The sequence below is a fragment of the Medicago truncatula genome, chromosome 8 (genome assembly GCF_003473485.1).
Source record: "Medicago truncatula cultivar Jemalong A17 chromosome 8, MtrunA17r5.0-ANR, whole genome shotgun sequence".
NCBI classification, from domain to species: domain Eukaryota; kingdom Viridiplantae; phylum Streptophyta; class Magnoliopsida; order Fabales; family Fabaceae; genus Medicago; species Medicago truncatula.
Genome location: NC_053049.1, coordinates 41,415,872 through 41,440,095, shown reverse-complemented (window position 1 = coordinate 41,440,095; position 24,224 = coordinate 41,415,872). Strand labels below are relative to the sequence as shown.

General features: G+C 34.2%; 4 protein-coding genes across 4 annotated transcripts; 3 read left to right on the top strand and 1 right to left on the bottom strand.

The window, feature by feature from the left end:
- The first annotated feature begins 4,353 nt into the window (after positions 1–4,353).
- LOC25501834 (uncharacterized) lies at positions 4,354–8,852 on the top strand. Its single transcript, XM_024773216.2, has 7 exons — positions 4,354–4,665; positions 4,756–4,855; positions 5,349–5,469; positions 5,586–5,707; positions 6,592–6,713; positions 6,798–6,952; positions 7,647–8,852. The coding sequence occupies exons 1-7, from the start codon at positions 4,539–4,541 to the stop codon at positions 7,659–7,661; spliced, it is 762 nt and encodes a 253-aa protein (XP_024628984.1). The 5' UTR covers positions 4,354–4,538; the 3' UTR covers positions 7,662–8,852.
- A 343-nt stretch (positions 8,853–9,195) lies between these two features.
- LOC25501833 (protein-tyrosine-phosphatase MKP1) lies at positions 9,196–11,881 on the bottom strand. Its single transcript, XM_013591268.3, has one exon. The coding sequence runs from the start codon at positions 11,596–11,598 to the stop codon at positions 9,514–9,516; it is 2,085 nt and encodes a 694-aa protein (XP_013446722.1). The 5' UTR covers positions 11,599–11,881; the 3' UTR covers positions 9,196–9,513.
- A 5,890-nt stretch (positions 11,882–17,771) lies between these two features.
- LOC25501832 (pentatricopeptide repeat-containing protein At1g13040, mitochondrial) lies at positions 17,772–20,669 on the top strand. The gene has a single exon (XM_013591267.3). The coding sequence runs from the start codon at positions 17,956–17,958 to the stop codon at positions 19,501–19,503; it is 1,548 nt and encodes a 515-aa protein (XP_013446721.1). The 5' UTR covers positions 17,772–17,955; the 3' UTR covers positions 19,504–20,669.
- A 1,200-nt stretch (positions 20,670–21,869) lies between these two features.
- On the top strand, positions 21,870–23,842 carry LOC25501831 (NDR1/HIN1-like protein 6). Its single transcript, XM_013591266.3, has one exon. It carries the CDS (start codon positions 22,101–22,103, stop codon positions 23,283–23,285), a length of 1,185 nt encoding a protein of 394 aa, XP_013446720.1. The 5' UTR covers positions 21,870–22,100; the 3' UTR covers positions 23,286–23,842.
- Positions 23,843–24,224: the final 382 nt, after the last annotated feature.

The following is a 24,224-nucleotide window of genomic DNA, read 5'->3' as shown; positions in this document are numbered from 1 at the left end:
AAATAGTTTATTTTTATTATAAATTTTAATTAAATTGAATCAAATTTTAACAAATAATAATTTAAATTTTAAATATAATCTAGGCATGTGTATAGAAACTTGAGGGGAAAAGCATGTGGTTCGTAATATTACGAAATAACTGCTAAAATATACATTTTATCATTGCAAACGTACCGAGTTTTGATTTTGGTATTCACAGATGAAAAAAAAAAACCATGTAATATGTAAAATAAATTTGATTTATAAACGTTGAAGCTCTACCCAGAATTAAGTCGAACAATATGCTTCATTTCTTCAAAATAAACATTTTGCAAGATTCAAATCCAAAAAGTCGTGGTTACCAACAATAGAGCGCAGTTTCATATAGGAAATTTGGAGAATACCTCGAAGAGTTAAAGTAAGAAAGCTGTTCACTTCAATGGAGCATGCCAAAATGAATGGTCAATCAGAAGCAGTAAATCATGTTTCTTTCGATGATTAAAGAGAAGACTCGATTAAGCCAAAGGAAATTGGGTCGACAAACTGTATCCAATACTGCAAGAACATATCCACTCCACATTCGACCAAATGAGAATCACCATATCGCTTTACATATGGAACCAAATCAGTCATCCTTGTCGAAATAGGGGAAGTCAATTGGAGAACAACACACCTACTAAGTCTCGAAGATAAAAAATAATTCCTAAGGGAAGAGCTTGATTTTCTAGACAAAAATTGTAGTAATGCCGACCTGAGGGAAGCCATTATCAAACAAGGAACTGCAAAAGATACAACAATGGCGTTAACCAAAGATAATTTTAAGAGGATGATCAAACACTCATAAGTAGTCATAAAACACATAGGGGAAGATCACACCTTATTGGGAAGAAACTTATCAATTTATAGTCAAAATAAGAAAAATGAGCATACGTCGTGCAAACTTTGCTTGGAAAGCCACTTTTAAGGACATGAAACACATATAAATTGAAGAAATGCTATATTTGATGTGTTTTAAATACTACAATTAAGAAGTCTGTTAAGTTATTGAACATTATTAAAAGAAAAGTCCATACAAGTACATCTTCCTAAATTATTTTATGTAAAAAGATACAAAGTTAAATATAATTTTCGTCATTATAAATATACAAATTTTTCATTTTAGTCCATTTAAAAATTTTCTTCGGTTGTTAGTGCCCTAAAAGTTTTTATTTTCACTTTTGATCCTTATTTTTAACTAAACTCATATGTAAAATTTTGTTTTTGTTAAAAGTGATAAATTTTGTTTATTAGTGAAAAAATTGGGTTCGAGCGTTGATGATCACGTGTTGATAACTTGTTGGAGTATTTCTTTAAAAACAAAAGGACAAATCATGTTAATAACTCAAGATTTTTTATGAAAGATTTATTTATTTTTGTTAGTAACAACAATGAATTTTGTTGTACCAAAAAAAAAAAAACAATGAATTATGAACTTTTATGTTTCATCTGAATGAAAGAAAAAAAATTGTTTATCGCATCGGCCTTAACCCACCTAAATTGACGTGCCCCACCCTGTTTTCGAGGGGTTATAAAAGCAGGGTGGATCATCCCTACTTATGAGGCTATCTCCTGAGTCACTTTCAACTGATCCTCATTCTTTCTTTTTTTCAACCTCTTTACCTTATATGAAAAAGAATTCCTCTCCTTTCCTATATCATTTACTCCATTCATTCACTATCATAAGCAAAACTTAACTTTTTAAATACATTGAATATATTGCGCTTCTTTCGCATCTCATTTACTCTCTCCGATCATTATTATAAGCAAACACTCATAATTGAGGGAGTATTTGCTTAGTCTTGACGACCAACTCTACGGTCAAACTCGTTGAAATCCTCAATTTGTAAAAGAGATCGGTGATAGTATTTCATACTTTATGTTGTTTAAAGTTTAGACCACGGAGAGAATATGAACCATAACAAGATTGTCCATTAGATAGGCTAACTTCCGATTTGAAAGACTGAAATTGTGATTATAAGTTGCATCGACCTCCGAAGCCTTTATCTTTGTCTCTACTAAGATAAGATCATGGTTATACCAAGAGGAAGAAAGATAAAACACTTTACCCATGGGAAGAGTATCGTCGTCGAGTATTTCCACATCCCGATGTTCTTTTGTTTCCAAGGCTACTGTGAAAGAATTCTCGAGAATAGTTTACTTCCTTCTCTTTTCAAAACAATGTCACTAAAATCTATTGAAGCAAGGATGTATCTTGGCTTCCAAAAATGTTTTGACATGTGAGGTGGAAATGGACATTTCTATCATCCAAAGACGTTGTTTTCAATCTAGATGAAGAAGGACACTTTGTCAGTTTCCCCTTGTCACTTTTCTATTTATGCAATTTCATCAACCTTAGTTGTAAATCAAACATTGCCTCTGCAAACACAAAAGAAACATTGCCCACACATACAAATAAACAAACAAAGATTGCCAAGATTAAAATATCACTTTAAACAACCCACGAAGAAGATCATCATCCCCGTCTTGAGTTTGAAACCTGACCAAATTATAAGTGTCAATGAAGCAAGTTTTGGTCAACACGTGATCATCTTCATTGATCAAAAAGTTACCATCTTTATCAATGTATGTATAAGGTCTTAAACTATCAACAAACATCTTCAACATTGCCAAATTTTGCCTCTCTTAGAAAGGTAGATGGTCATTTTGGAAGATGAAGTTCTTCATATTCTTTTTGAAGTGATCCTCCACCCAAAATAGAGTAAATTGAGGAACATCCTCAACAACCATGATGCCATTATGATTGGTTTCCTGAACTTCATGATCATAATAATTGAAGTATTATATAATTATTTGTCATATTGTTATAGTGTTCGTAATTTTAAAAAATAAAATAAATCTTGCTCTTTTTTCTCCTTAAACTCTTCATCCAAACACATCTTAAATAAATAAGACTATGCCTCCTCTCTACTATGGAGAAAAGAAGATCACCATGATCAGGTGAACCATTTTTTGTTACGATCTTCTTCTTTTTTCAAATTTGAATTCTAAAAATTATAAAATAAATAGTGAAAAATGGAATTTAATTAACTAAGGTAATATAGATATTATAAAAATAAACTAATTCAATTAAAATATATGATCAAATAAACCCACTTGAATTGGTCCGATAATATTGACTTAAAATCTTTGAGTGTGATTCTTCTTAAAGTTTTGTGTTAATTTGAATGGACTAGTTTAACTTATTAAAAAAATATCAAATATTACAACCAAATATAATTAAAAAAAAAAATATTAGGGTCACATCCACTAACACTCTCTTTTAACACACCAAATCAAAATTAGACATGTGTCCCATTTTTTTATTTCAATTAACCTATAACATGTTTAACTAGTTAGTGTTGAAAATCATTTATTTTATTTTTAATTATTAAATTAGGTTTTAACTTTTCCCTTAACTTTTCATCTCCTTTGCTCAATCTCCCCCAGAACACATTCTCCTGTGTCAAAAAAAAAGTTCTCCATTGCTTGTCCCAAATTAACAGGGTAAGACCCCTTAACACAGCAACTGCTGCTCCCATTAAACACCAAACAACAAATGGTAATCCTAACAGCCGAAAACATTAGTACCAGCCCAAGAAAAGAACAGAAAAGAATGTCACTATATCAGACGTTATTACAACCACAACCACAAAAGTGATAATGTATACATTTTTTGAAGGTATGATAACGTGTACATGAAAAGATTAATTATTAATTATAGGAGAATAGGGTTTATTTCTTTCACCAATGGCAGAAAACTTAGAACAGAAGAAGAACACAGCTTAATTTCTTTGAAAGAGGAATACAACTTAATGTGTGAAAATTTTATGAGACAAAATTGGTCAAGTCAAAGTTTTAAACGGAGTATTTGCTGCGACTCGATAATCAAAGGAATATACATCATAATAATCAAAGGAATATACGTCATCGTGTAGAGAGAAAGAAAATTCATCTCAGAAAAAAAATAGAAATTGAAGAGGACTCGTGTTTCTCACTACCTCTTCTCTCTCTTCTTCTCTTTCTCTCTCCAGCTGTTAAATTAAATTATTAAATTAAAATGTTTAGAAATGAAATAAAAAAGTGGGACACATGTCCAATTTTGATTTGGTGTTAGAAGAGAGTGTTAGTGAGTGTGACCTTAGCATTTCTCTAGACTATTTTCATTAGTATAGTTAGATTTTCTATTTTAATTTTTACGCAAATTTAAAAATAAAATAAAAAAGTAAACAAAAAATTAGTATGTACAGTAGATAACTCCTAAAGAGTTTGAACAAATCGACTTAACTTATTTGAGGAAAAAAAATATTAACTCCTAAAATCCATTAAATTGAATTTGGACAAACTCAAAAAAAGAGACAAACTCGCGCGGTTTATCTTGTCCGGTCCCTGATGGCGGCTAACACCGTCACGCCGACAACCGCCACCGTCACCGCATTCATGTTACATCATCCCTTTCCGTTGCTACTTTCCCTCACTGGCTCAGTTTCTCTTCTCACATTCTCATCCACTCAGCAATAACAATGAAAGAAGGCACTGCACAAGCATGGGTAGTTGCGGTAGCTTCATTCTATCTATTCATGAAGCTAACCCCATCCATTCCTCAACCTCAGATGTACCATGATTTCGCTGATAAGCGTCAATTCTTTGGTAATTGTTAAAATTAAAAATGTGATTTTGAAGGATTTCAGACCAATTTCGTCTTGTGGGTCTTTCATTTAAAGGGTGTTTGTTTTTCAGGTATTCCCAATGCACTTAATGTGATATCAAATTTACCTTTCATGGTTATTGGTCTTATTGGGCTTATGCTTTGTCATCGTAGCAATTATTTTAACTTAAGGTATTTCCATCTTAGGAATTATAGTTTGGTATAATCACTTAAGCTTAATCACCAGGGTTCTGTTTGGATAAACAACTTGATTTGCAGCTTATAGCATAAATGCTTATGATGATAAGCGCTTATGTACAAACTATTTCTATAACAAAAGATAAATAAAGTTAAATTGTTTTTGTGTATGCTATAAGCTGTTTTCTTAAGCTATCTTTGAGAGCTTATGAAAATAATCTGAAAACAGTTTATGAATATGTCATAAGCTTTATGAATGTCAGCTTTTGAAAATAAGCTGAAAATAGTTTATGAATATGTCATAACTCATAAATTGTTTCCATAAATTCCCACAAATTGTCTTCCAAACAGTCTCACAAGTGCTTATGTCAGTAGATAGGTTCAGATAAGTCGATCCAAACAGCCCCTAGGTTATTCACTCAATTTTTTTAGCTTATGTTATTGTTGTTTTGAATTATATGATTGATAATTCAATTTGTGGTTAAAGTTCCCAAGGTGAGCTATGGGGTTGGACATGTTTTTATGTGGCTGTGACTTCAGTAGGTTTTGGGTCTGCATATTATCATCTCGGGCCAAATGATAATGGCCTTGTGTGCGACAGGTTGCCGGTGAGTTCTTCCATGGAAGATCATTCCAGAATTTCAGTCATTAATGTTTTTCATTTTTTTTTTTTCCATTTCAGTTTGACAATTTTCGATTCCTTGATTTATGTTTGTTCAAGTAGATGACTGTTGCTTTTACTTCGCTGGTGGCAATTCTCATCATTGAAAGGGTTGATGCAAAGAAGGGAACGATTTCAATTTTTCCTCTAATAATGGCTGCTATGATAAGCAGTGTGTATTGGAGGCAAGCTAATTCTGTCTCTTTTACTGGGAAGAATTATTTTTCTTACTCGTACCTGGATTTTGTTTTTATTTTCCCATATAGTTTGATGAATTCCTTCTTCTAAACTTGAGCAAGTTGTTCTTCATACAGATAATAGTTTGCTACTTCTGTTAACATAGGTGTCATAGATATATGATTTATGGTATCTGTGATTCATAATATCAGCATTGTTTAAGACAATGCCAAAAGTTATGCCAATTCTTTTGAATCTTGTAATCCCCTCAGATGAATTAATTACCATCATCATGGATTGGTTGAGATAGTGTCAAGGATTAGGCAGCAGTGGGGAATTTTCTGCAAAGGGGACACACTGCTTTTAGGAAGCAGTGCTAGAACATCTCGGTTAATCATCATATGATATATAAAATGAAAAAAAGTCTTGATTGTTCCACCCTTGAAAATGCTAGGAGGTGTTAGGGGGATCACTATAGTAGCTCCAATGATTACTAAGCTCTTAATCTTAAGGAACCGCTCCTTATTGGAAGTTACTATTCATGATCATCAATTTTAAGGATGGTTCCTTATATATGAGGAACAATTGCTTAGCATTAAAAAACCGTTTTCCAATCAAGTTTTAAGGAATTGATGAAGTCCCATTTAATGAACTTTTTAGAGTTACACTTCACCATTGTGGTAAAAAGCTGCTTAAGTGCTATAAAATAAAAAGGGTGATGTTCAAAGGGTCTGTACCATTTGAGATGCTTTTAAGCTAGTTCTTTTGAATCTCGTATTCTCCTCGGATTAATAATTTCCATTTGATGGAAGTAGCCATGAAGCAATTGAGCATCATGTTGACAATTCAATGTGAGTTGCTCCTTTTTTCACTCAGCTTTTTTCTGTTGTAGGTTCTTTGGTGACATCCGTCCATATCTTCTGGTCCAAACTGTATCATGCATTGCTGTACCTCTCATGGCATTGTTGTTGCCTCCAATGTACACACATTCAACGTATTGGCTATGGGCTGCAGGTTTGTACTTTTGGTATGGTATAACACGTGTTTCAATGAGATACTCTTTTAAATTGCTCTCAGTTTCAAATTAAATCTTCGCAGGATTTTACCCTCTAGCTATGATGCAAGAGACTGCCGATAGATTGATTTATGCAGTGACTTTTCATACTGTCAGTGGTCACGCACTGAAGCATTTATCTGCTGGAATGGTTCCTCTCATCTTAACAATAATGCTTGCAAAGAGGAGGCTTTTGCATGTAAGCAACTTCCAATCCTTCAAGTTATTGAATTTGCTACTGTACAACTTTTAATTATGTTTTGGTAAGAGTGTGGATATGGCCAACACATAGTTAAGCATTAGCTTTCAGGTTATGGGTATTTTATGAATGGTTACCCTTCCATAAAAATATTTCCATGTCTATTGGAATGTACAGATATATGAAGGATCCTCAAACATTAATAAAAAAATTAGACAAGGAATTTTGGAACATTTTTTACATGAAACCTTTTTAGAATGAAAGGTTTTTGGTAAAGTATGTACAAATGAATATGATTAGCTCCTGCAAGTGTTTGAGTGCGAAGTTACAATCTTTGTGTACCAAATAGCATTATTGTTTTGCTACATATGATCAATATTTCTTGTTTTTGAGCACTTTCTTGTACATACTTGTAAACATTAGTCCAATATTCCTGAGTCAATGTCATTTCTACAATTTTTGCTGGTAAAGCGTTGTAGTGCATTTTGTCCCATTGTTTTTATTGTTTTCTTTACCAAGTTAAGATCTCACTTTTGGATATTCTGATATCATTTGAATTTCTTTCATTGACAATATGAGTTGAGTTGCATGTTAGGCAGTTCCTTCTGCTGTTGTCGGTTTCCACCAACACCTCTTTTGGAAAAGGAGATTTTCGATAAATCTTGATCTAAAGTGTTGGTTTGGCTATATACAGGCAAAATCTACTTAATGCATACCGCATTTGCTGTACCAAGGGCAAAGAAGGCGACTGATCTCAATGTGCAGCTATTGGAGTCTAAGTAATGTCATATCTTCTCTCCCTATAAAAGAAAAGACAGAAAGATTGCGCTACTAAGGGTAGGTTTTGGTAAATAGCTTAATTAGTCATAGAGATTATGTGTTCAAACTTGTCTTTTAGTTGTAGTGTTGTACTGCAAAAGAACGAGTGAATAAAAGTCACCAAAAACAAGGTGCTTAATTAGTCATAGGGCGATTCACGTCCTATCAATTGTGATACAGTGACATTCACCATAGGTAACTTTTTGTTTGTACAGTTTTTTATCTTCAAATTGTATTTAGTATAAATCAAGTATATCAAGAGTGGAATGGTGACCCATTCAGCTAGTGTTATATGATCTGTAAGGCAACAACTTAGTGAGCAAGCTTTTGCCGATGTTAAAAGTTTAAATTAATAATAATACAGTAACTATAATCAGTAAACAATGAAAAACGTTTTTTGTTTTTGACATATCATTATTTTGGTGAATGCTTGGAGCAATACCTCTTTGTCTTTGATAGTTACCAATGAAGCATGAAGATACACTTGTTATAGCTTGTGTTTGTTTAACGTAAAACATTGAAATGTATTTATGTAGTCCTCAAAATATATTATCTATTATTATATTTCAAAACCAGTCTCACTCATCACCTTCTATGTGATTTTTTATTGCTGTGACCATGACCACTTTACAAGTCTTAAAACAATAGTTCAATTAGTGACGAGCTTAGGGATTTTTCAATTTGTTTTAATCACGAAATCAAATTAAAGTAACTACCAACTTATTCATATTACAGAATACTGAAACTCAAAAGCTCAATGCACATTCAAAATTAACTTCTGTTGAATTCAGATGCCCCTTTCTCTGATGCATGTCCACCTCAGTATATTGACCTTCAAAGTTCAACTCAATCTTTGTGGCCTAACAAGTGCACCTTCTCGGTCTTCCTTCGTGACATTGTGGGATTGTGATAGGTACTTTGGTATTATGGGGTGTTTGAGTCCCACATTGACTAGTATGTGATTCTTGATGTATTTATTTAAGTGATTCAGTTATTCCCCCTTGATAATTGATTTTTAAGGGAGGGTTTTCTAAGTGCTTAGATACTTATCTATTGGTATTTAGAGTTGGTTTCACTTTCACTACAGTTGAATCCCCCTGTTGTCTCTAAATTTACATACTTTTATCATCTCTCCCTTTTCTAACTGTCTTTTTACATTTGTCCAAAAACAAATCTGCTCTCGCAAATGCAGGAAACTGCAGAAGATTCAACTGCAATGACTCTAATAAATTCAAAAATCTCATTCATTGTTCGAAATATCACATCTTATAGCCATTCAAGTGATACTTCACCCAACTTATGGCCCTCATTTTTTGTTTTTGTTTTTGTTTTTTTCTTCCTTGCATGAACAAATAACCCCCCCCCCCCAAAAAAAAAAATAAAAAAATAAAAAAATAAAAAAAATAAAATAAAATAAAAAGAGATAGAAAAATAGACTCGATATTCAATTAAATTTGATTGCAATTCACAAGTCCTCTGTTGTTATTATTGCTCAGCGTTGCAGGCTTTACTCCCACATTCAGGCAACAGTGCAGATTTACCTAAAAAAATATAGTATAATTATAGGCTCAACTATGGCTATACAGAACAAAATTGAACCATTGTCAATTGTCATGACACTATATCATACTACAAAGATCCTCTGCAAATATCACTTTCAACTGGTAAACTAAACCACTAATGATATCTGCATCTGATATTACCCATTTCCCACTATGTTTCTACAATCAGATTGCTTACTACTACTTCATCAAATTATCGTCTCGGGCAGGCAAAGTGAATGTCTGTGATCTTACCAGAACTTTGTGAGCACGGGATGATTCGCTGACAGAAGATACCAACATTTGAGGCGGCGGTTTACTCCCTCTGCGCTCTGCAATGGAGGGTTTAGAGTTAGACCCTTTTCTCCCTACCATGGTGTGATTAAACAAAATTGTCTCTGAAGATGAAGGGACAGCAGCATCTTTGCGAAGTGAAGAGGATCTTTCTAAGAAAGATGCATCTTTAACATAAAAAGGTTGTTCAGCTGAATCAAGTCCAAAAGAAGGCGATGGCGGCCGAGAGGACATGAATGACAAATCAGACCAATTTGTAGATGCAGGCGAAAATGTAAAGGAACTATCACAATCAGAATTGGAAGGAGAAAGTGTCAGCGACTTGGAACAGAATTTCGGGCTGTTACTTAGAGAACAGTGAAAAGAATCTGATTTTCGACGAGGAGTTGGTGGCAACGACGACCCAACACTAGGAACAAGGCGATCAACGAGTACAGGGCCATCTCTTGCCTTGCCCGAGCTGCTATCTATAATATAGTCTAAGTAACCAGATGAACCAGAAAGATGCTTTGAGGAAGGTGGAAAAGAATCAACAACAGAATGTTGTTTTTCTTCTTCTTCCACACTCACCTTTAATTCATCTTTTGGAGAGGTTGTATCACAGCATTTGGAAGATGTAAACAAACCTTTCATGATACCATTAGCAAGCTTCCTCCTTAGTCTTCCCCAGCTATTTTCTCTAGCAGGAAGCAAGGTTTCTGATCCTGTATTAGATACAGAAAAAGGTGGAACAACACCCCCTGCAAGTGCTTTGTGAAAAATCCCAAAATCCAAATCATACTCATCAACTTTTCTAGGATGAATCCCCATATCAACAACACCATCACCATCAATCTCCATTCTTTCATCAGAATCCTTTCCCAACACCTCTTTCTTATCAGAACTCCCCAACAATAATTGCTGGTTAGAAAGAGCAACCCAAAACTCCATTGGCTCTTCATCTTCACAAATGCAAAGAATTGGAGCATTTGCTTTCTCGTAACGAACAACCTGTGTAGCTGCCGATCGTGCATTACAACACATAACAGAACTACAATTTTTACCAATCCAAACATATATAGCAGAAGGTACATGAACAATAAAAGCACCGCGAGAATCAAGCTCTTTAGCACAAGGCTTATTAACCATTTTAGGTACCAAATGAAGAGGATCATAAGGTGAATGAGGTGCCATTCTAAACATCCTAAGAACAGAATTAGGACTTGAAGGCATAGCATTAACATTTGCATTAGCATTTGAATTAACATTTACCACTCTTTTCTGACACTGCAAAAGTTGACAAGCAAAACCCATGTTAGGATTTGTAACACCACGAGCATTCTTGACATAATGAAAAGCATCTTCAAAGCTTTGTCCTTCTCTCCACATAAGATAAGCAATAACCAAAGAGGTTGATCTAGAAACACCTTGACAACAATGAACAAGAACACGACCACCTTGTAATCTAACATCCTCAAAATAATCAAAAACATCATACAAAATACTTGTTATATCTTCTGTTGGACTATCCTGCAACCAAAGAGTTTTATAGACAAATTCACTTTTGAAATATTCAGGACAGACAAACCCAACACAATTAAGCACGTGAGTAATCCCATTCTTTCTTAAAACCTCATGATTCTTCGCCACTGTGTCGCTTCCTAGGTAAACATGTTCAGCGATTCTGGAACATTCTTTGTCATAGAAAGCTAACCTGTCTCTTGTGAACTGAAACTCTGAACCAGTGATTGAACCTCTTCCTCTTGGTGTCTCTGGCCAAACACCGAGATCGTCAGATCCAGCACTTGGCCATTCTCCAATGCTGCGTTTGTTGATGGAAAGAGGACGAAGCGGTGGAAGCAACGATCGTTGTTTGTTTTTCACCGCCGCCGACGGTGTTGGCGGCCTTCTGTTTGAAGGTGAACAGTCTGTCCATGAAACTGACCGTGAAAATGTACTCCGGTAACCACTACCGCCACCACCGGTGGCGGCGCGGTCGTTACTCTCCGACATCAAAAGGGTAATGAAAAAGACACGAAATATTTTTAATATGAAAAAAGGTAGTAAAATGGTAGGTGTTGTTTTGTGATGTTTTTTTTCCCACCTAAAACCCTTGACCCTGTCTTAATCTTTGACTCATATTTATCTATATAGGGTAAGGTAAAGAGAAGGTGAAAAATTTCATATGAAAAATAGGGTTATTGAAGAAAAGAAAAAACTTGCAACAAAATAGATTTGGTTACAAGAGAAACAAGTGTGTTGTGTTGTGTTGTGTTGTACTTGTAGCTGCTTAGAGAGAGAAGAGTTTGAGTTTGCTAAATTTTGTAGTACAATTAGAAAAAGGTAGTCATGGTCTTTATATTTGACTAGGACATGTTGAGTCAAAGTGCCAGCTCACAGTAAGAGTCATTTAAACATTATAATAGTATTACTATATACTATTTTTTGAATTTTACATTTATTACTTTCTCATTCAAATTTAATTTTAATTGACTTACTTCCTTTCATAAATTATATTTTATTACTATTTTTGTAGTATTATAATAAAAAGCTGTATTAATGTTTATTGAACAAATTTATGAGAAATCCTATTGAGTTTAATATTGTTTTATATTCTGAGTCAAACAAAGAATATATTAGTTTTATTCTCTATCATTTAGGATATTAGTATTCATAAAATTGTTGATTTTTTTTTTATCAGTTTTAACACTGAGTTTTTTTTTTTTTTTTTATCTCAGTCAAACTGTTATAAGTATTTCTTTTATGATGGATATTATGATATGAAAGTTTCATTTTGACCAGATATATTATTATATATAGACAAAATATTTACTTTGACCCACTGAAGTGACAGTTTTTTTCGTCTAAGATATTATATAGTAGTACTAAATAATTAGAAGTGTTTGTTCTTAACTCTTACTCCTTCCGTTTCATAATACTTGTCCATTTTAGAGAATAATTTTGTTTCACAATACTTGTCATTTTCAAGTTTCAATGCAACATTAATTATTGTCTTGTCAATAATACCCTTGCATATTTATTGTAGAGAGAGAAAAAAATAAAATGAAATAATAAATGATTAAGGGTATTATAGAAAACACACACATATTTTCATTAAAAATAACAAAATTTATTTGGTTTCTTGGTTGGTGCAATTTCTTCAAAATGGACATGTATTTTGAAACGGAGGGAGTAAGTTTCAATTATTTTTTCTCTTACAAAATTATGTTCTGATTTTTTGAAGGAAAATTATGTTCTGATTATTCATGCATGATTAATAGGATTGCTGAAAGTGTCAAATTTTTGAATAATTTAGTGCTACATATTCAACACTCAAATAAAAAATCATTCGTGGATGAAATATAATAACTTAATTTTCATATCATAAGTATCACATTTTAAAATATTTTAATGATACAAGTGTTTGGCCTCCTTGTTGAAAAAAAAATAGTGTTTGCTTAACGAAAAAAAATAAAAGGCCTTTATTTTTTTCACTCTGCATTTCTCGTTCACACTATTTTTTTTTTCAAAAAATCTTTTTGGAAACTTTTGGATTATAAAATATAAAATGAGTTTTTCCCTTGTTTTTTTAATGAAAAATGAGTTTTTTTATATATCCAATCCGAACATAATAAATAGTTCGAATTTTGTAATCTGAAACATCCATGTTCCTTGTTTTTTCAGATAATAAAATTTGAACACCTCGTATACCCCTATTGTGCCAAAAATTCAGAGGAAAAACTAATTCAGATTATATAATATGATTGTAACAACACAAAGACCAAGTTTATTTGCAACAGTAATAGCCAGCTTAAGAATCATATGAACCATCATAACTCCTATTCTTGTGTTTTAGGTCATTGTTAGGTTTTCCCATTCGTGTTCCAGTTGAAAATCTGATTTTCAAGCTACTTGATCGGATTACCCTGAAACTTGTCCAAACAATCAGAAGAAAAATCAAGGACCAAGTCTCGCCTAGGAAGGAACTTCTTACAGGACTTTGCATCTCAAAATCCAAAATTCTACTGTTTAGACTTATTTTTCATTTTTTGAAATTTTTCATATTCTCATCAAAATCCGAAAATTTTTGCATTAGTTTTTTTTATCAAAAAATTGCATTAGCTTTATTTGATTTTTAGAATTTTTTGTAGTATTTTTTATTTTATTTGACATGTTTTATCATTTTTTACTGTCTTTTGGTTGTTTTTAAAAAACGAAATTCACAATTGTTGAAATAAAAGAGATTATGATTGCTGCTTATGTATAAACATATTTTAGATTATATAATCTATACTAGATCCAAAAATATAAGGGTATTTTCAGAAGAAAAAAATACGACACACGAGAAGGTCATAGAGCGAGAGAAATGATAGCAAAAAAAATGAGAAACATGTTTTTTAGTGACGTTTCCATATCAACATAATCCAAAACATGTTCAACAAAGTGCAATAATGATGTTAAATGCGTCCTGCAAATATATATCATATAATAAAAAATTGTAGGAATAACCACTAGTTGTCATATAATAAAAAAAAAATCTTATATTAAATAAAAATCCGAAAAATTTTGCATTAGTGTTTTTATTATATGTTAAATGCGTCCTGCAAATATATATCATATAATGGAGAGAGAATTTGAACCTATAATTTTTAACTTCTCAATTTTATTTCCACGCAATACTTCTCAACATTTTGTGTATTTGAGTTTTGTCGTTAGACCTAAATAAACAAATAACACAATAAATGTTCTATTTTCCATTCATTAAAAAAAACAAGTTTCTTATTGTTTTATATGTAACCGATGAAGATCTAATTAGTTAAAATAAAAATGGTAGTAAATTTTGTACAAAGAAAAAATGGTAGAAAACTTGGGCGTGTGATTGTGAGGTATAGTTTTTTTTTTTTTTTTTTGAGGGATTGTGAGGTATAGTTCTAAGTGTATGATTTTAGTATAAATTGAATTTTTTTTTTTTTTTACATAAATTATAAAATTGTTGGTAAGGTTTACTTTAATGCAAGTCAATATTGTTTGGTTGGTACCTTCATCTCATCTGAATTCAAGACTTTGCGGTGTGTGAATTTTAAGTGGCACTTACTACTTCCCATACAATCAAAAAACAAAACTAAATTCTAAAATGTTGTTGAGGCCACTAGCTATCCGCAGTCACTCACCACTTTGACCAATGTATGTCACCACTCTAACCAGAGTAGTGATATTTGTACATCCAATTGATGATAACTTTGGTGACAACCTTGATTTTCTCTTTTCTTATTATTGGTCAAAAACAATGGAGAGAAAAAAAGGAAAAGAGAGAATAAAAATCTCATATGAATATCAGAGAGAAAGTTATCCAAAAATTATCACATAATAGTTGTACAAATATCATTTCTCCTCTAACTATCACTTACCTTCAACCACTCTCCTAACCATCTTCTATGCCCACATATTAGTATATCACCACTCTAGCAAATGCCTACCGCTATCTCAAGTAACCACCATTTTCAACCGCTATTATTAAACTTATTACTAAATAAATAAAATACAATTTTTTTTTGGAAACACATAAAATACAAATTTATAATATTTCAATTATTTTTAGACTTAAATATGTCTTTCGCCCCTGCAAATATAGGTCATTTGAATTTTCGTCCCTGAAATTACTAATTCTTCCAATATGCCCCTGCAAATATTAATCATTTGACTTTTGGTCCTAATTACATCTGATTAGTAACTTCAGGGATGAAAATTCAAATGACCTATATTTGCAGGGATGAAAGACCTATTTAAGCAAACCACCTCACCCAATCATCACTTGCCACATGGGCACCATGTCGCTAATGACAACCCACCTCAGCAAAAAAACCTAATTAGGACCAAAAGTCAAATGATTAATATTTGCAGGGGCGGATTGAAAGGATTAGTAACTTCAGGAACGAAAATTCAAATGGTCTGTATTTGCAGGGACGAAAAAGATATTTAAGCCTTATTTTTAAAAGAGATAAATGAAAACTTACACCAACGCAGTTAAAAATTGAGTATTTGAAAATTATTTTTTACAAAATGGTTTATATATGCTTGCATGGTAATATGATGTTTCTTATTGAAATAATGTAGAACTGCTTTTCACTGTTAATGCATTCCATTAAAACTTTGAATTTTTTTTGCCTTATTTTTAATTAAATTGTTTTTTTAAAAAAAAAAATTAGGGTAGTGGATGTCACATTTTCAGTATCATATCCAAATTGTCTTTGACTTATTAGAGTCTTTCATTTCTTTCATGCGTTCCGAGACAAGTCTAAAACTCTTCTTCATAAACTTTTAGGTTTTGAGTAATGCTTAACATTTTTTTTTCGCTCTATGGATAATTTTCTTATGTCACGCAATGTACCTCCGAGACAAAATGTAGTATTCACGACAAACTATTAAATACTTCGTTATTGATCGTACGCTTCTTCTCTAAAATGAGGGGTGGAGACGTTTAAAAGGCAATGTGATGACAAAGTCAGACACTATGCTCTCATGTAGCTAGTGAGTGAGTATCGTGAGAATATGGTGATCACACATAGGGAGAAACCCCCTCTATTTATAACGTTGATCCAAAGTGCTACTTTCTTATTTGTTGTCAACTTGTCATCTATACTCTTTAGTTCGTTACGAATAATGATCAGTTTGTTTAAGAAACTAAATCGAATATAAGCAGTGGTTTATGTCTCATTCGAATGATTTTCGTGGTCCTAGTAACAATTTGATGCTTATATGATAGTTTGTTAATGTCAAATGCATTGAATACGTAAGTGCTTCTGGATTCCTTACGTGGAGATGAGATGGTTTTCTGGAATGACGATAGACACCTCATAAGTATTTGTTGTTGTATCTTGTTATTGTATCGTTTTGATGTTCTTAACGTAAGCTTTAGACTATTACTTTTCTCACCCTGCCTGTTTCTAGCGCGCCCAATTTTTTTTACCAAAAATACCCTAGTCCGGATTATATAATCCGAACTACTTTTGGATTATATAATCCGAAATTTTTCGAGCCTTTTGGAGCTTGTAGCACCCTGAAGGATTTTGATGCTAAAGTGCATTGGATGAGTTTGGATTATATAATCCGAACTGCTTTTACACATTCCGGATTATATAATCCGAAATGTGTCAATCACCTCGTAAAAAGTCAACATTTGGGGTGAAAAATGATGTTTTTGGAATATATAATCCGGAATGTGTAAAACCAGTCTGAATTGCATCAACACAGAGGCAGAAGCGGTCTGTTTTGGCGCATTTAGGTTGCTTCCAAACAACATATCATGCATTGACCATATTCAAAACAGAAAATTTAATTCAAAATAGCAATTAAGAACACATCATAATTTTCAAACATAACATTAATCAAACATAAAAATAAAATTATCCAAATGTTACATCACTAAATATTCAAACATAACATAATTAAAAATTAAAATTATCTAATGACACACCCCTGCCACCCTCCCACCTCAGCCACCCTTAACATTATGCCTACGACGATAAACCTTCCCACCATAAACCTCTCTCAAGACTTCCTCCAAATTTTGCCATGTCTCATACCCTTGCGACACCACACCACTGGACATAACAAAATATACATGATCTCTGATACAACCCTACCTTCCGCCGAACTCTAAGAACCCATGCTCTCCATCCTCCTCAGCAATAATCTCATCAAGGGCCTCCTGCTCTGGTGGCCTCGACACCTGAACCTCTTGGTTTGGAAGAAACATGCGTGGATGAGAGACAAGATAAAACCATATGATGTATCCCTCTTCCGCCCCCACGACCTAATTAACTTGCATGCATAAGGAATAAGTACTAACATTCACTTTGATGTTTGTTAAAGCTTAAATGCGGTAATTTTGAGCAAAAAAAAACACCAAATTTGGACATATTTGTGTGGTTTGAATTTTGGGATAAGGGAGAGAAAGTGAAAAGTTAAAACTGTAAAACTGTAAAATGGGAGGGGTGATTTTCCTTATATATATCAATGCAGTTCAGATTACATAACCGTGTTGAATCTTTTAGGCACGTACCATTAGAGATAGCATTGCTGATTAGTTATCTAGATAACTAATTTCAAACAAAGAAAAGAGAGAGGGTGGATGTGGGGGAAATAGGGTGTAAGTAGAACTAGTCCAAAAGCTTTTTTGTTAAGTAAGTTTATCCATCAAGACCAGTCCAAACTCCATAGCCCAATCAAACACTGAAAACAGCATCACCGGACTAGTGTCATGTTTTCCCTTCTTCCCTCCCGTAGGAACAACTCCGACAAGGAGGAAGGAACAAGAACCAGAAACAACAGAAAGTGAATGAATGAACAAATGAACGAACCTTACGTGATATGTATCACAGTGTCGCTGCAAGGCGCCTACTATACCGTTCTACAATATCATACTACGTTAAATCCGGTCTCATCGACACTGCAATCCAACTGTTCGACGAAATGTCCCAATCAAATTGTCGCTTATTCAGCATCGATTACAATCGCTTCATCGGCGTTCTCCTCCGTCACTCTCACCTCAACCTCGCCGAAAATTACTACCACCACCATGTCATCCCCAATGGTTTTTCTCTCACCCCATTCACCTACTCACGTTTCATTACTGCACTCTGCTCCGTCAAGAATTTCTTGCTCATTGAATCCCTCCTCCGCGATATGGACGATCTTGGCATCGTTCCTGATATTTGGGCTTTTAATATCTATCTCAACATTCTCTGCCGTGAAAATCGGTTAGAAACTGCACTTCAATTGTTTCAAACAATGCCTTTGAAGGGAAGAAAGCCTGATGTTGTTAGTTATACTATTATTATTGATGCATTGTGTAAAGTGAAGAGGTTTGATGAGGTCGTGCATGTTTGGCGTAAGTTGATTGATAGTGGTTTGAAGCCTGATTTTAAGGTATGTGCTGCACTTGTTGTTGGTTTGTGTAGTGGTGGCTATGTTGATTTAGCTTACGAGCTTGTTGTTGGTGTCATTAGTGGTGGTGTTGAGGTGAATTGTTTGGTTTATAATGCTTTGATTCATGGGTTTTATAAGATGGGTAAAAAAGATAAGGCGGAAGCGATTAGAGGGTTTATGAGTAAGAATGGGTGTGCACCCGATTTGGTTACTTATAATATTTTGTTGAATTATGGTTGTGATGAAGTTACGGTTGATGAGGCGGAGAGGTTGGTGGAGACTATGGAGAGGAGTGGTATGGCTGATTTGTATAGTTATAATGAGTTGCTTAAGGCGTTTTGTAAGGCGTACCAGGTGGATAGGGCTTATTTATATATGGTTAACAAGATGCAGAGTAAAGGGGTGTGTGATGCTGTTTCTTACAATACTATTATTGTGGCTTTTTGCAAAGTGAGGCGGACTGAGAGAGCTTATGAGTTGTACGAGGAAATGTGTAGGAAAGGGATTCAGCCAGACGTGGTGACGTTCACTGTGCTTATAAAAGCGTTTTTAAGGAAAGGTGGTTCCAATGTTGCTAACAAGCTTCTTGTTGAAATGAAAGCGATGAGGATTGTTCCTGACGTAATATTCTACACCACAGTAGTTGATCATCAGTGCAAGTCCGGGAATATTGATAAGGCTTATGGTGTTTTTTGTGACATGGTGGAGAATGGAGTGAGTCCAGATGTGGTCTCATACAATGCAATCATAAATGGGTTTTGCAAGGCTTCTAGAGTTATGGGAGCTTGGCGTCTATACGAAGAAATGCAGGTTAAAGGATTAGATCCGGACGAGGTCACTTTCAACTTGATAGTTGGAGTGCTCATTCAGGGAAACAAAATTTCAGAGGCATATAGGGTTTGGGATCAGATGATGGAAAAAGGCTTTACACTTAATGGAGATCTTTCTAATATTCTAGTGAATGCTGTTCAGTCAAGAGATGGCACATGACATTGTACTGTTTTGCATTGTGATCCTCTTAACTTCACCATGCCTTTTCTTGCAAATGGCAGAGCAGCTTATACGTTTTTCTCTCGACATACTACATGAAAGTGTAGCAAGCTGGTGAAGTTACTTTATTTCTGCAGGCAATGACAACCTGCAAATCAGTATAATCATTTGCATGCTGCTGCTCATGGTGCAATGCCCATGCCTTATTTATGACCAGACATACCTTTGCATAGTATAAGACTACTGGTTCACTGGCCAGCTTCTGGTAGAGAATCCATAACCAGGATAGTCCTGTAATGGTTTCTAGCTGCCAATGGAAGTGGTGTGCAGGTTTTGTTCACACTTTCATCATACTTTCAGCTGGCAGATTGTATTTCTCAATACAATATACTCATTATACTCTTTGGCCATTTTATACACGGAGAGCTATTGATGTGAAAATTGCCCAGCAGAGTTGAAATCAGTAGTTAATGATTTGGTTGAGACGAGTCCAGCTGCCTATATAAAAATTAAGTTGGTGTTCTTTGGAGTAAGAGTGATTCTGAATACTATGGCTCTAATTAAATTCTTGATGAGTGTTAGCTCAATTTAGATCGGCTAATATCCGCTGTTCATTCTTATGTAGCAGACACTTCAATGATGAACATTTTTGGAATAAACAACCCTTAATGTTAGTGAATAGATGTTTTGTTTCACCGGGACAGAGTTTATGGTATTTACCATACCATCTGTGAATTGATGAATTGCCGAGCATAAGTTTGGACCATGGATATAAACATTCCTTGTAAAATTCACCTTGTGGGCGTCATCCAAGGGTTCATACCTCAAGCGTTGTGGAACCTCCGGTGACAGATCGGCGGCTTAATATTTGTGTTAATCTAGATTCAACATAGAATTACAAAAATGCAAGATCTACAGGGTAGCTTTGTTAGGTTTCAAAATTCAAATTTATTAGATTCTGGGAAAACTGTGTTGCTGGCAGAAGATCCACAGATTTGAATTAGAATAGAAAGAATGCGTATTTGTTGGACTATACTGTAGTAAATTCCAACTTGTCTGACCTATATTAGGATTATTTTTGGTGAATGCTGATGTTTCTGTCTCTATCTACAGTACCAGAACTTCAAGCCTCTAATGAAATTTTCCCTAATCATTCATTATTTACACACGTATGTTACTCTTTTAACTTCAGCTTTCTTTTACTATCGAAAAATATTTTTCAATATGCTTTTGTCCACTTTTGCCCTGCCAACTTCTATCTGATACAGAACAAACTTAAGAATGCAAGAGGAACATGAATGTGTGATTATGAATCATTAAGAGCTGCTGAATCAATGAAGAATGATTTGGAGCTACCAAATCTATTTGGTAACTTTCCACTTTTGTTGCTGGACTATGGTCTTCTTTCATCCTCTTTCTTCAATGTGAAACAAAATATGTATGTGTAAACCATAAATCTTGATCCTTAATTTTTGGCTTTCTGTGCTACTTGGGACTGGGTTAACATCAATAGTCTATTAATATTCTATCTAATTAAAAGAAAAAAAAACTTTAAATTTTATAATCAATAGTTCTAGGTGTAGGTTGTTATATAGAAAATTTGAATAGCGTTCGACTTGTCTTGAACTGCATTATTCATCTTATTGCGATAAGGAAGCAATGACACTTCACGCTGAATCAATCCTTGTTTTGATTTTGAGTTGGTTGTCTACTTGATTTCTATGAGTATTTCACTAATAATTCTATGATGCTATGTTGGAGAACTGTTGAATAAACAGAAAATGGAGAATAGTGATTGCTGAAACATTGGTGTTTCCCATCTACAGCCGCATTTGGGATTTTGGGGGATTGTTAGCTATATACACGACCTGTACTTGTTGGAGAATATAGTAAATTGAAGTTGAAGACAACAATAGAAGAATCTTGCTTTAGCTGCTCTTTTTGACTTGTAATTCTAAAAAGAATACTCTTACTGCTTCTATTTGGATTTGATTTACTTATTTCTAATCACAATGATTTCTTTTAGATTGAACGAATGTTCACTTAAAAACTTGATGGGTTTCTTGAACTTGCAATTCATAGGTTTGTGGTCCATGTACTTTGGATTAAAGTTGAGGGAAGGTATCTTGTGCAGTTGGTTTTGTTTGCATGTAAATTCAATCTTTAATATAATAAAATGATTTTCTCAAATAAATACATTTTAAAAGGAGTCTGATAATTCTGACATCTGTTAGTCCGAAAATCTATTCCACTTCCAAATTCATACAAAGTTTTGTCCTCTATTGTTGACTTGGATTCTCGACATATAGAATGAATAAGTGATACATTGCCACTTCTTGTTTGAAATGCTCAAATTGAATGTTAAAGTAAAAATAATAATTAGAAACATGTAGCCGACTAGCCCCACATACTTGGCTTAGGTTTGATTCTTTGCCTGTACATGAATCATCCTTGAAGTTCTCATGAAGTCATTCTCATTCTTTTATGCCTTTTAATTATTGTTTTGGACTTGATTTGTCCTGGTTTACATTATCTTAATAACATTTTCGTAGTATTAGCCTCCTGTTTCTCTTCATTGTACATTTTTCACAGAAACCATGTCTCGTCGAGAAACCAACCCTCACTTTTCTAGACCACTGCGACCTCAGCATGAAGATCAAATGCAACCACCAATTTCAATAGTGCCACACGAACACCACCGTGGCCAACCACCAATTCCAACAGTGCCACACCAACACCGCCGTGGCCAACCACCCATTCCAACAGTGCCACACCACCCCCGTGGCCAACCATCCATTCCAACAGTGCCACCCCAACACCATCATGGCCAACCACCTCTTCCCGTAGCAGCACCTATACAAGATGTATCTCATCATCCCCAACCTCATTTTCCATTGCCACACCATCATGAAGATCATGTTCCATTGCGTGCAGATCATGATAGTCGTTTTCCCCTTCACCTTGAGCAAGAAGATCATCACCAACCACCTAGTTTACAAGTTCCACGCAAGGGAAACCGCATCAGCCAACCACCGCGTGGAGGCTCGCGCAAAAAGCATCGAGATCAAGATCTTCGGCCAGGCAAATCAAGGGTAAATTTTCAAGAGCCATCAGTAATACCACCACCGCTTGATCACCCTCCTGAGCCTCGGCGGCAATTGACACCGCACCAAGAGCGGCGTCATGGTGGTATAAGGTTTCCTAAAGAACAAAAATCACCACCTTTAACTTGGATGGGCGCTTGCTTGTGTGTAATATTTTGGCTTATCATTATCATAGGAGGCATAATAGTCCTCATAGTGTACTTGGTTTTTCGTCCACAAATTCCACATTTTGATGTGTCTAGTGTCACCCTAAATGCTGCATACCTTGATGTTGGTTATCTACTCAATGCTGATTTAACTATGCTGACAAACTTCACAAATCCAAACAAAAAAGTGCATGTGGATTTCAGCTCAGTGATCATTTATCTGTACTATGGAAGCACCCTTATTGCTACTCAATATGTTGAGCCTTTCTCAGCTGCAAGGGTTCAATCAAGATTTGCATATATTCATATGGTCACTAGTCAAGTTCAGTTGCCATTAAATGAGGCACAGAGGCTTGTGAAACAAATGGAAAGCAATGGCGTTTTGCTTGAAGTGAGGGGGGTTTTCAGGGCAAGATCAAAACTAGGAACCATCTTAAGGTATTCATATAACCTTTATGGCCGTTGCAGTATCATGGTGGCACGCCCTCCTGAAGGGATAATGATGAAAAGGAAGTGCAGAACGAAACGCTGATATGGTAACACTTATATTGTAACATTGGTATTCTTTTTTGTCCTTGAAAATTTGGGGGATTTTGGTTTTACTATTTTGCCTATTCCTCCTACGAATAACATCTTAAGGAGTTAACATTTAAATTTTAATTCATGAACATGTAGTTTTTCTTAAACTACAAACTTGTATCACAATTTTTTCTGCGCTAGAATAATCACAGGTTATCACATTTATTAATACTGATAACGGTTTCCTAATTCATTTAAAGAAAACAGCTTCTTAAGGACTCGTTATTTTGAAGTTTTAAATTCCAATGATGTGTATGATTGTTCCTGTAAAACTTATGAAAATAAGCTGAAAATAGTTTATGAATGTGCCATAAGCTGTTTTTACAAGTTCTTTCAAATAGTTCACAAGTTCTTATGCCAGTAGATAGATTCTCAAATTCATGTTTAGAGATTTATATAATTTAATTTTAGGTATTTATCATACACCACACGGGCCAGCTTGTCAGCAAGATTTGTCTTATACATGCTATTTACATTGCACCAAACAGAAGAGAAAAATATTGTCCCAACAGCCAATTCAGCTACAGAAGCTAAACCCAGAAAGGAAACTCCTTATCTTGGCACTAAATCACCACTCACAATTAAATCATGTCTTGCATTTCAGTTCATTATAGCCAAAAAACAAAAACAAAAAAACTAACCAAAACATCATACAAAAGGGATTAATATGTGGGGGAGCGAAAAATAGTTGTTACATCTTTAACCTGAATTTCCTCTAAAAAGAAAAATCTTTAACTTGAATTTGGTATATAAAACTATCTAGTGATAGCTTACAACCTATTGTAATGTTTATCACAAAATAGAAATTTAAATAGGTATCATGATTAGCTTTTGCAAGAAAATAAAATAAACTTGTGAATAGTACGGCTTACCCTGATTAAGCCTTACTGTT

What these genes read in the sequence shown, in the direction of transcription:
- LOC25501834 (XM_024773216.2), top strand. Translation starts at nt 4,539, where the DNA reads ATGAAAGAAGGCACTGCACAAGCATGGGTAGTTGCGGTAGCTTCATTC. An exon ending in AGCAATTATTTTAACTTAAG is followed by an intron (nt 4,856 to 5,348) that starts GTATTTCCATCT and finishes TTGTGGTTAAAG; the next exon opens with TTCCCAAGGTGAGCTATGGG. An exon ending in ATAAGCAGTGTGTATTGGAG is followed by an intron (nt 5,708 to 6,591) that starts GCAAGCTAATTC and finishes TTTCTGTTGTAG; the next exon opens with GTTCTTTGGTGACATCCGTC.
- LOC25501833 (XM_013591268.3), bottom strand. Translation starts at nt 11,598, where the DNA reads ATGTCGGAGAGTAACGACCGCGCCGCCACCGGTGGTGGCGGTAGTGGT.
- LOC25501832 (XM_013591267.3), top strand. Translation starts at nt 17,956, where the DNA reads ATGTATCACAGTGTCGCTGCAAGGCGCCTACTATACCGTTCTACAATA.
- LOC25501831 (XM_013591266.3), top strand. Translation starts at nt 22,101, where the DNA reads ATGTCTCGTCGAGAAACCAACCCTCACTTTTCTAGACCACTGCGACCT.